General features: G+C 40.8%; 2 protein-coding genes across 7 annotated transcripts in view; one reads left to right on the plus strand and one right to left on the minus strand.

Moving 5' to 3' along the window:
* The window catches only part of GART (phosphoribosylglycinamide formyltransferase, phosphoribosylglycinamide synthetase, phosphoribosylaminoimidazole synthetase), a 32,075-nt gene extending 25,920 nt beyond the window's left edge, over positions 1 to 6,155 (minus strand). Inside the window, exons 1-2 of one of the 2 annotated variants that reach the window (XM_077879055.1) lie at positions 5,636 to 6,155; positions 2,116 to 2,299 (exon numbers count right to left, since the gene is read on the minus strand). In XM_077879055.1, coding sequence (XP_077735181.1) covers positions 2,116 to 2,260 — 145 coding nt within the window. In that variant the 5' untranslated portion in view covers positions 2,261 to 2,299; positions 5,636 to 6,155. Of the gene's footprint in view, positions 1 to 2,115; positions 2,300 to 5,306; positions 5,418 to 5,635 lie in introns of those variants that run through there. The other variant, XM_077879054.1, reaches the window with a different exon arrangement.
* A 165-nt stretch (positions 6,156 to 6,320) lies between these two features.
* SON (SON DNA and RNA binding protein) overlaps positions 6,321 to 11,209 on the plus strand; it is a 33,067-nt gene continuing 28,178 nt past the window's right edge. For all 5 annotated transcript variants that reach the window (XM_077879048.1, XM_077879049.1, XM_077879050.1 and 2 more), the window contains exons 1-2: positions 6,321 to 6,479; positions 9,545 to 9,711. In XM_077879048.1, coding sequence (XP_077735174.1) covers positions 6,403 to 6,479; positions 9,545 to 9,711 — 244 coding nt within the window. In that variant the 5' untranslated portion in view covers positions 6,321 to 6,402. The remainder of the gene's footprint in view (positions 6,480 to 9,544; positions 9,712 to 11,209) is intronic.

Below are 11,209 nucleotides of genomic sequence, written 5' to 3' on the forward strand. Positions count from 1 at the left end.
AAGGTATTAAATAAAGCACTTTCTTGACTATGGCATTCATGTTACATTGATTGTAAATAGAAAGCCCCACAGGATATACTCAGAAACTGCCTTTTAATGTCATTTAGTTAAGATTTACTGAGAACTACTATGTGCTATATCCTGTGCTAGTCCCTGAGTTAACATGTTAACAGAGTCCCTATGCTTAGGATGCTTATGCAGGAATGTTGGGTAATAAATATGCAAGCAAAAAAAAAAAAAAAAAAAAAAAACCCAAGTATGAACAAATTAGGCAAATCTGATATCAGGTGAATTGGGAGGCTATTTCTGGTTGAGCAGGAAGGGTCTTTGTGCAGAGATGAGTAAACTAAGAACCGAAATAACAAATGTATTTTTAACGATTTATTTCAGAGAGAAAGAGGGTGCCTGGGCAGCACAGAGGGTAGAGGGAGAGGGGAGGCCAACTCCCTGCAGTGCCTGAAGCAGGGCTTGATCTCATGACCCTAAGATAATAACCTGAGCAGAAACCAACAGCTGGATGCTCAACCAATTGAGCCACCCAGGTGCACCCTGAATGACAATCTTAAGACCTAGCTTACTTCAGCCTACAAGCCAGGAAATTTTTCTCAAGGGAATTCTAAGTAATTAGCAGCAGGATTAGCCACATACTAAGCACGTGTTGGTTCCATAGGCACTGTCCTGCTTCACTCTATTTGGAACACTATTCTTAAGTTGGCTGAAATCTTAAACAACTCTGTGACATTTGTGATGTGTAAGGGATAAGAGCAGAAAGAGTACTCAATCTATAGGAGCTGCCTGAGTAGGATAAGGATGGAGAGCCATGCACTCTGGGTTAGGACCTGCAAACACAAATTGAGCAGAGCCAAGAACCACTGTACAAAACAGAGAATGGCAAAAGATGACACACCTAACCTGTTGTTGCAAGTGGTAGTAGTCTCATGGCAATCTTGGGAGATTTTTGTGGGCAAAACATCAACTTTTTGTGGGTATAACATCAAGTCTATCTAGACAGAATGATTAGTTCTTCAATAAACACATAATACCTTACCCCCAGAGCTAAGATCCCAGGAAAGCAGATATTTTATCTTTTTCTTTATTTTTTTTGGTACTATGTATATATTATTTTCTCCCAGTTTGGGGCTTGTTGGGTCTATGTTTTCTCCATAAATATTATGTGCCACAAAGGGTACTAGGCACGGTGGACACAATTCCAAAAGAAAAAAAAGAAGAAGAGCTCTTTGGCCTCATGTAGCTTACATTCTAGAGCTTATATTCTAGCACAAGGAAATGAAGATAGATAGACAGTAGAAAAGTAAATACATATGATAGTCCATGATTGAAAAGGAATGAGCAAATTGAATTTAAGATTAAAAAAAAAAAAGGAAGAAAAAAAAGAAAACAAATGAAATAGAGTGGGCATCCTTTACTTAGAAACTTTAGTAAAGACCTCTTTGAGGAAATAACATATAAACCGAGACCTGAATGATGAGGAGCCAGTCATGCTAGGGGTGGAAACAAACAAATACCAAGTTCAAGGCAGCTCTGTTTGGGAAACTGGCAGGACTGCATGGACAGAGCACAGAGAAAAGAAAACAAGGGATATAAAAGATGAGGCTGGAAAGTCAGGCAGAAACCAGATCGCAAAGGGTTTTGGAAGGAATGTAAAAGAGTTTGAGTTTTTTATTCTAAGAACCATAGGAAGCCACTTAAAGAATTTAATGTAACATAAGAACTGGTCATTTTTTCACTTTTACCAGTGAAAAAGATAACGATTGAAGTCTATTATGGACTCAGAATTGTCAAAACTTACATTTAATATTACTGCTCAACTTTTCATTCCAAAAATACACATCAAAATGCCTTTAACCTTAGGCACTTGTGACTTTTTCAATGGGTGTATTTTTTAAGGTTTAAAGTAATTAAAGAAGTGCCACACTCTGAACAAGATACCTAAAATTTACAACATAAGGCAAGTATTCAAGTTACCACATAAATGTTAAGGTTAAGAAAAACATTCAGATCTGAAAAGCTATCAACCTTATAAAGAACAGATATAGTTGACAGTTTATCATTTACAATTATTAACTATTACTCTCCACTTTAAAAGATGATTACCGGTATTTGAAATCTTTTCCAAGCAGGCAGTGCCTGCATTTCCTGGGGCAACCAACACATGTTTGACATGACTAGACTGTGCAAGTTTCCAGGCCAGGGTATGCTCCCTTCCTCCACTGCCGATTACAAGTACTCGGGCTGCCATTGCTGTCTGCAAAACAGGAATTCTAAAGGAAAATAAAAGCTGCAGAAAGAAAACCACAGTTGATATTTTAGAATGCACGTAGTTTACAAATCACAATTTCTAAGCATTTAAATAGAAGTATTCCAAAGATTCATTTGTGAAAAAATCAGGCTTATAATTTCAGATGACTATACTCACAAGAATTAGGGAAGTATGCACATATGTAATCTCTACACTCAAGGTGGGGCCTGAATTCAACACCCCGAGTTGCACGGTCTACCTACTGAGCCAGCCAGGTGCCCCAAGGACAGTGTTTTAAATCTCCTCTGAATAATCACCCTTTTTAGGCTTCACTTTGCCACTTTTATCATCAAACCTCAGTTAAACATGAATCCTAATACTGCAAATTCAGACCTCAAGTTTAAAATATCTTGCTTTTAGAGAGGCCTAGGTGGCTCAGCAGTTGAGCGTCTGCCTTCACGCTCAGGGCGTGATCCTGGAATCCGGACTGAGTCTCGCATCGGGCTCCTCTCAGGGAGCCTACTTCTCCCCCTGCCTCTGTCTCTCATGAATAAATAAATAAAATCTTAAAAAAAACCCTGCTTTTAAACCTTGTGATACTATAAACCATAGACTTCAAAGTTAAAAGCTGAAATACTTAACATTGGGACCTGTAAAGGATCAGATAGGAAGTATTTTCACTTTTGAGGGTCAAACAATCTTTATGGTAACAAGTCAACTCTGCTGCTGTGGCACAATAGCAGCCACAGACAATACAGATATGGATGAACATGGTAAAGTCCAAAAAAACCTTACATAAATAGGCAGTGGGTTGTTGGTCATAGTTTGCCTATGTTCTGATTTAAGCAATTGGAAGTTATCAGAAGATTATAAAAAATTAGCATGTGTTTCAATAAAACTTTATTTATGGACATTAATTTGAATATCTTATAATTTTTTACATGTTATAAAAATATTCTTCCTTTTCTCCAATCATTTAACAATGTAAATATTGTTGTTTGGTGCGCTATGCAAAAATAGGTGGCAGGACAGATTTGGCACAAGAGCCAGTTTGCTGACTCCTGATTTAAGAAGTCAGTGTAATATGTTAGAAAGTTGGTAGAGAAAAGAAAATCAACTTGAACATGTCTCACTTTGGTTCTGGCATCTGATTCTTAGCAGGATGGATGCAACACCTATCTCAACTCCAGTGAGTAGTGCAACCTTGGCTAAGCTCTAACCATCTGTAATTCAATTTTTTTTACATCTTAAAAGATGGAAGTAGGAGAACTTCCTCTAAGAGGCTACATAAAGGTTAACTAAAATGACTTTTTTTGAAATGGCATTTATAAACAGAATATAATTTCTGACACTCCGCATTTGTAAATGTAAACTTGTTATATTTGTTGCTTCTACATAAATTGAAACAGGAACAGGACAGGAAGAAGTACTAACAGGAAAAAAAAAAGCCCCCCAAATAAATACTTTGTCACATTAATTTACTGATTTTTTTAAAAACCCCATTTCATTTATTTATTCCTGAGAAAGGCAGAGAGAGAGGCAGAGACACAGGCAGAGGGAGAAGCAGGCTCCTTGTGGGAGCCCGATGCAGGACTCGATCCCAGGACCCCGGGATCACGACCTGAGCCAAAGGCAGATGCTCCGCCAGAGTCACCCAGGTGTCCCTTAATTTACTAATTTCATAAGAAGGCATTTCATCAGGTACAAGACAAAATGAACACAGAAAACTGAATTCAGTAACTTCTTGTGCTAGAATTCTACATTTATATCTAAGCTGATAACACAAAAAAACTTAGGTTTTGAGCATTTACTTTGTGCCAGACGCTATTCTGAATAATTTTCACGGATGGGCTTCGCTTAATCTTAAAAGATCTAGGAGGCAGGGACGCCTGAGTGGCTCAGGGGTTGAGCATCCGCCTTTGGCTCAGGGTGTGAGCCTCGAGTCCCGGGATCAAGTCCCATATCCGGCTCCCTACAAGGAGCCTGCTTCTCCCTCTGCCTCTCATGAATAAACAAATAAAGTCTTAAAAAAAAATCTGTGAGGCAGATAAGGTGGTTACTTTATTTTACAGAGAGGAAACTGAGGCGCAATAAAGTTAAATCACCTGTTCATTGGTTAAATTTTTTTTTTTAAAGATTTTATTTATTTATTCATGAGAGACACACAGAGGCAGAGACAGAAGCAGAGGGCGAAGCAGGCTCCCTGCAGGGGAGCCAGATGCGCGACGAGATCCCAGGACCACGACCTGGGTCGAAGACAGACGCTCAACCACTGAGCCACCCGGGCGCCCCTCGTAGGTCACAATTCTAAGAGGAAGTAAAGTCTGGATTCTAACGAGTCCAATTTTGCTCCAGATATTAACAATTGAGATTATGATCACTGACAATTGAAGAAAAAAAAAAAAACTTGCTAAACTATGCTCAGGACAAAAGCTATTTTAATGAAAAAGATTTGCCACGTGTATTGAAATAAAGGCATTCTCCTCAAATCTGGAGGAAAAAAATAAGTTTGACTAGGAGAGGCAACCAAAGGTAAACTGTCCTAGTGATTAACTACAGAGGGTCGCAGAAAGAGCAGAGCGCTCAGCCTGGGGGGGGGGGGGGGTCCACGCCAGGAGCGGTGGTTGGGCAGCCTGGGCTGCGAGGCGCTTGGGTTTGCACGGAGACTGCCCCTTGCTCGCGGGGACACCCCGAGGAACTTGCTCTTCGTGGACTCATCTGAGTGGGCAACCTAAAACAGGCCAAGTAAACCCACTGCAAACGACTTGAAAACCACGTGCAAAAGTGGACTCTAAGTCGGCTACAGACAGGGGGGTGCATTAGAGAAAATATGCAATTTGGGGTTAGGACCTTAAAAAAAAAAAAAAAGCGATGCGCCGACATCTCAGGCAGGGAAAGCGCCAAGACCCTGGGGGGGGGGGAAGCACATGGCCAACCCCCCCCAACCCACGGCATTCAAAAAGACGAGGACTCCCACGGCCAAACCAGTTCTTAGAGTTTTACCCAATTGGTGATATTAAATCCCCGAACCAGAGCGTAAACGTACTTTACTTAGAACCGGACAGGGGCGTCTGCACCGGCACCAGGGGGTCCGGCCGCTCGCGCTCCCTCGCTGGCCCGCGCGCTCCGAGGCCGGGCGCCCGCCGCGCGCCGGAAGTCGGCCCGGCGCGATCCGGCGCGCGCCCCGCCCCGCCCCGCCCCGCCCCGCGGCGCCCGCGCCACCCCATTGGTCAGCGCGCGGCCCGTGGGGTCCGCAGCGAGGTGATCCAGTGTGACCGACTCCCTTGGGCCCTTGTGCGCCGTCTCCGCTTGCTCCACAGTGAAGCTAACCGGGGCCTTGCGCGTCTACCACTGCAGTTATCGGGCGCCACGTACCGTCTCTGATCCTCCTCCGGAGCCTTCAGGGCTCTGCGGAGGGGCAGCGCCCCAAATGCTAAATCCACGATTAGCTGATTGTGTTGCTAACGAGTCCGAGCTGACCCTCTTGGCATCCTAAAATGCACCCGGCTTTGAATGGCAGGTCGTCCGAGACCTCTGGCCCATGCATTAAAACAAGAGGTTGGGGGTGTGGGGGCGTGGATGACGATGGGATGCCACGGGAGAAAGATGGGGGTAAAAACGTGTTCTTATTCGCACCACGGTGGGGGCGGGCGCTGATTAATGCTTTTTCCGGATGTAGCTCCCTGCCAAAACACAACTCGGCGCCACCCAGGACGGCGGCGGCCCCCCCCGTGTCAAGCCGCGTCGCCCTTCTCACTCTCCTTCCTTATGCTGTGTAATCTTGAGCATTTAGTCAGCCTCTTCGTCCTTCCCGAGCATTGCGGGAGACTGACAACTTTAGCCGACACAGTCGCCTCAGGAGAGACTTCTCCTGTAATGGCGCCTGCGTCAGTCACTAACATGGCGGACATAGTCGTGCGCGGCGCAAACGTCAGCACCTCTACCCCAGCCGCTCAGAAACAGCGGAGGAGAACGGGGCCGTGCTCTCTGATTGGTCCAGCGGCGGAGCGTGCCGCTCTGGACGCTCCCACACAAGCCAATCAGGACGGCGAGAGACGGAATTGGCCGCTGCGCCTCCTTCCGAGGCATGCTGGGAGCCTGGAGGACTAGCGAGGAGGAGTTGAGAGAACGGAGCGGACGCCATGGCGACCAACATCGAGCAGATTTTTAGGTCTTTCGTGGTCAGTAAATTCCGGGAAATTCAACAGGAGCTTTCCAGGTAAACGCTTCCCAGACTCTTGTGCCCCCAAGGGATCGATAGGGCCCCGTGTAGCTTTCCATGGTACCTTTCTTCGGAGACGCCGTCGTTCCTCGCCTCAGGCCCCGCTACAGCCCCGCCTGGGCCCGGGATCCATTTTCCGGGCCCTCCCTCCCCCCCATCCGCTCCCTCCCTTTCCAGCGAGGAACTTGGCCTTTTCTGAGGTAACCCGGGACTCCCTCTTCTAGAACCGAGCTAAGATGCTCTCTTCTTTCCCGTTTGGTCATCTCTTTCCTTTTAGCTACTCGTAGGCCTAGTTGTCCACCGGGGACGGGCCTAGTTCCTTCCCCGGCTCCTCCTCCGCCGCCGCGTTTCCCCTCCCCCTCTCCGCCTCCGCGGATTTCGCCGGCCGGTGCCTGTGACCGGAAAGGGTCTCTAACGGCCGTTTCTTGAGTAATCTTAAATCCGCTTTATTATTGCACGCTTCAGACCATTTGGGGGGTCGGGATCCTTTAATTAGATTATTTGGGCCCTGGTGTCCTGTGGCTTCCACCGGGCAGCGTTCTAATAATGGATTAGAAATTGAACGGAAAGCAGCTCAAATTAATGTTAGCTACTTTGACGAAATGTTCGAGGTGACAATGGAAGGGGATTTCTGAATTACTAGTAATTTCTCAATTTGGCAAGTGGGTAGTAGACATTGTATTTAGGCCTCCCCCCCCCTTTTTTTTTTTTTTGCTACTCCTGCCCCAATTGACATATAAGACCAATACGCTACTTTTGCCGTTGCTCTTAGATTTTTACGTAGTTTCGCCTTAGTTCCATAAAATTTGAACGGGAATAGATTTCCAAAGGAATAAGCTCTATACGGAGAAAGGAAAATGGTGTTGGTCATGTTGTTTCGAGGTTGTCTTTTAAATTTTTGTTTTATGTAAAAATATTTGGTCCAGGTTCAAGTGTTTTTGCTAGTAATAATTCAAAAGTTCAGAGTAAGAGCAATACGTGAACTTAAAAACGCAATTGTAAATTAAGCGCTGAAATTAACATAGGGTTATTGGGGCAATGGTATATAATATCACTAAAATTACTAATTTTGCAGGGTATATTAAGTAGGAAATATATCCGCTCGCTCATTTCATTGCTGTTAAAATTTTGTTAGTGATTTTAGGTGATGAGAAAAGACCGGAGGTATAGGAATATAATTTTCCTGAAACTTTTAATAGTTTTAAGCAATGATTGTGTTTGCTTATTGTAATGTTTCGCTTTTATGTTTTATAAAAACTAGTTTTTGTATTTGAAAAACAGTGTTTTATTGAAAGACTTTTAGAAAAAAATAAATGAAAAAATTGAAAAACAACCACATAATGTTCTTTATGTTCTTTCATTTTTTTTTCGCTTGTGTGTACTGATGCACATACATATTTTGTGAAGTGTGATCTTGTTTTGTATGGTTTTTTTCACCTAATGTGAACAAGTTTGTCTTTTTCACATTTTCAGTGTCTTTTTGGACCATTTTTATGGTTTCATAGAATAATGTTGTAGGAATGTATTGTTGGATATTTAGATGGCTTGAAATTTTCATCCCTTTTCAATAACTGAGATAAATTCTGATAGCTTTAAGATGATTTGTTTTCTTACACACTTTTTAAAGTTGTACTTCTCCAAGTTTTAATCCGTGCCCTAATAATGTGATTGTGTATGTAAGTGGTTAGGAAAAGTGTAAAAGGGCTTCAGAAACAAAGTCTAAAAAAGAATATTAGACTTATATTTGGGGAATATTCAGCATCTCAAATAATATGTAATACATTATTGTAAAAACAAAATTTGGCTTATTTGTCATTTCAGTGAGTTATAGTTACTGTATTTTCCTATGTTTTTACATAACAATTTGGGTAAGGAGGCTGACGTTTAAATAGTTAAGATAGCTAGTATATATAGATGGTGGTTAAGAGTATGAGCTCTGGTTTTGAATACCAGCTTCACCTCATAATAGCTCCATGAATTTTAGTCAAGTTTCTTTTCTGTGTGCCTTTTCTCTCATTTGTAAAATCAGAGTAATTGTGCTAATTATAGAGTTATCATTAAATGAGTTAAATACCCATGATTCTAGTTAATAGTAAATGTCAATTTTTATGTGACTTGTGTTTGAAAAACAAGTGTTCCCAAATAACAATTAACTACTTAATTTTTTTCTTTTTTGAACATTCATACTTTTATCAGGTAGTGGAGTGTAATCTGTTTTGTTAGCTAATTTTAATTAAATTGAATGTTCAAATTATTTTTTAAAACAATTTTATTAACTTAGAAAAATTGTGTAAGTAACTAGGTAAATGACATGCCTTTCGTGTTAAGGTTTTCCTGACCCTGGGAATTGAAAACACATTAAACCATCTATATTGATTTACTGTTAACCATAAATAAAACATTGTTTTCTATGAGTTTTTTTTGAAAACCAGGAAATACTAGGATTCTTGATCAATGGGTAAAATTTATATAAATGTATTTTTCTTTTTAAACTTTATGGTATTTCAGTAACTTTGATCAGGGGCTACAATTTATCTTTTTTACTCAATGTGTCTGTGGTATAACTGTTCCTTGATACTGTTGATGGTGATTGTGATCCATGCACAGGTGTGGTTTTATTGTGATTGTAGCCTCTGTCATGTTAGAATGGTATATTGTACCATGTATGTTAGGTGATATATTTTTCTTTGGATTTGTGATTGTGATCTTAATAATTTTTCTTCCTTGAGATAGATGATGCAAGTAACCCAAATCTAAATCAGTGTAGACTTCTGGAAATATTTTATTATTTTTTAAAAAGCTTAGAAAGCTGTTTCAAAGATTTTTTTTTTCTAAAATTCCATGGTTCTGAAAATTAAGTAATTGTGTAAAAATGAAACTGTACTAACTTCTAGTAGATAGGGTGAAAGAAGCACTGTTGGTGGGGAGTATCACCTGAAAGAAAATACAAAAATGGTGAAATGCGTGAACGGTGTAAGATTGTTTCAATCGCGTTAGAAATATTAATTCAGTGTATGGTGTGGTAAAAGTATTAATGAATTTTGGTAACTTTTCTTGTCAAGTGGAAGGAGTGAAGGCCAGCTCAATGGTGAAACAAATACACCTAATGAAGGAAACCAGGCAGGTGATGCAGCTGCCTCTGCCAGGAGCCTCCCAAATGAAGAAATAGTTCAGAAGATAGAGGAAGTACTTTCTGGGGTCTTAGATACAGAACTACGATATAAGCCAGGTAAGTTGGAGATAATTAGCTTTCTCAAAAACTTAAAAATTCTTAAGTAGTTGACAATATTATTTCTTTATGTTGTTTAAAAATGTTCACTTGGAAAAAAAATGTTCACTTGGTCTAAAACTGTAGTAAGTTTGAATTTATTTACTGAAAACTATTCAAAGTCTCTGAAAATACAGTTATATTTAAACATGAGCATTGATACTTGGTTGCTTTGTTGGTGGAATATAACTTTATTTGATTTAGTTTTGTAGTGCTTCTTTACCAGGATTTTGAATGCAGGTTTTCATGGAAAAATTGTTTAAATGTCCATTTTGGAAAATATAAGAGCCTGAATCAAATTTGTAATGATTTTAAAACCCTAGGAGGTTTTATCCTAAAGCCCAAGTTTAGAGATTGCCTTGTTTTTGCATCTACCTTCTTACAAGTGCAATGAGTAGAGAGGAATCCTTGCTTTGATAATGTATTTTGGGAATTAATTAAATAATTGATGCTTAGAAACGAAAGCTTTATGATCAACCACAGAAATAACTAGCTTTGTTCAGTTTTGGAAATGAGGGGGTGGTATGGGTTTTTATTTTTTATTTTCATTATTTTTGATATAGCATATGGTAAAAAACAACCACCACCACCCAGCTTTGACTCCTGCTATCCTTAGATTTCATGGCTGTAGCAGTTTTTTCTTGAAGTATAACTTAGCTAATTGGTATTAGATATGTAAATAACAAGTAGTATAAAGTAGTTTTTCTTTGAAATGGATCTTGTCTTGTATTCATTTTTTCCATAGTCTTAGTGGCCTGGATTTCTGATCAGCTTTTCTTTTTCTTTTCTTTTTTTTTTTTTTTTTAAAGATTTTATTTATTCATGAGAATACACAGAGAGGAGAGAGAGAGAGGCAGAGACACAGGCAGAGGGAGAAGCAGGCTCCATGCAGGGAGCCCGATGTGGGACTCGATCCTGGGTCTCCAGGATCACGCCCTGAGCTGTAGGCAGCGCTAAACCGCTGAGCCACCGGGGCTGCCCCCTGATCAGCTTTTCTGGGACCACTAGAATTTAAGTTGGTATTGGCAGAAGAAAACTGTTTTCTCTTCAGATACGCGGTGTTTTTAGGTTAAATGTAAAGGGGTATAAGAATTTCTTTCTTGGCCAGCCCCGGTGGCGCAGCGGTTTAGCGCCGCTTGCAGCCCGGGGTGTGATCCTGGAGACCTGGGATCGAGTCCCATGTCGGGCTCCCTGCATGGAGCTTGCTTCTCCCTCACCCTCTCCCTCTGCCTGTGTCTGTGCCTCTCTCTCGCTCTCTCTGAATAAATAAATAAATAAATAAATCTTTTAAAAAAATGAATTTCTTTCCTGAAGGGACTTATTTTTTGAGTGGAAACATTAAGATTATTTTAGTAATTTTAAAAAGAGCGTTGAAGGAAAAAGTGTTTTTATTAGAAGGTAACATGGGAATTTTAGTGAGATAAAATTCAAGTTTTGTGTTGGCATTTTATATTAGTTG

The sequence above is a fragment of the Canis aureus genome, chromosome 30 (genome assembly GCF_053574225.1).
Source record: "Canis aureus isolate CA01 chromosome 30, VMU_Caureus_v.1.0, whole genome shotgun sequence".
NCBI classification, from domain to species: Eukaryota; Metazoa; Chordata; class Mammalia; order Carnivora; family Canidae; genus Canis; species Canis aureus.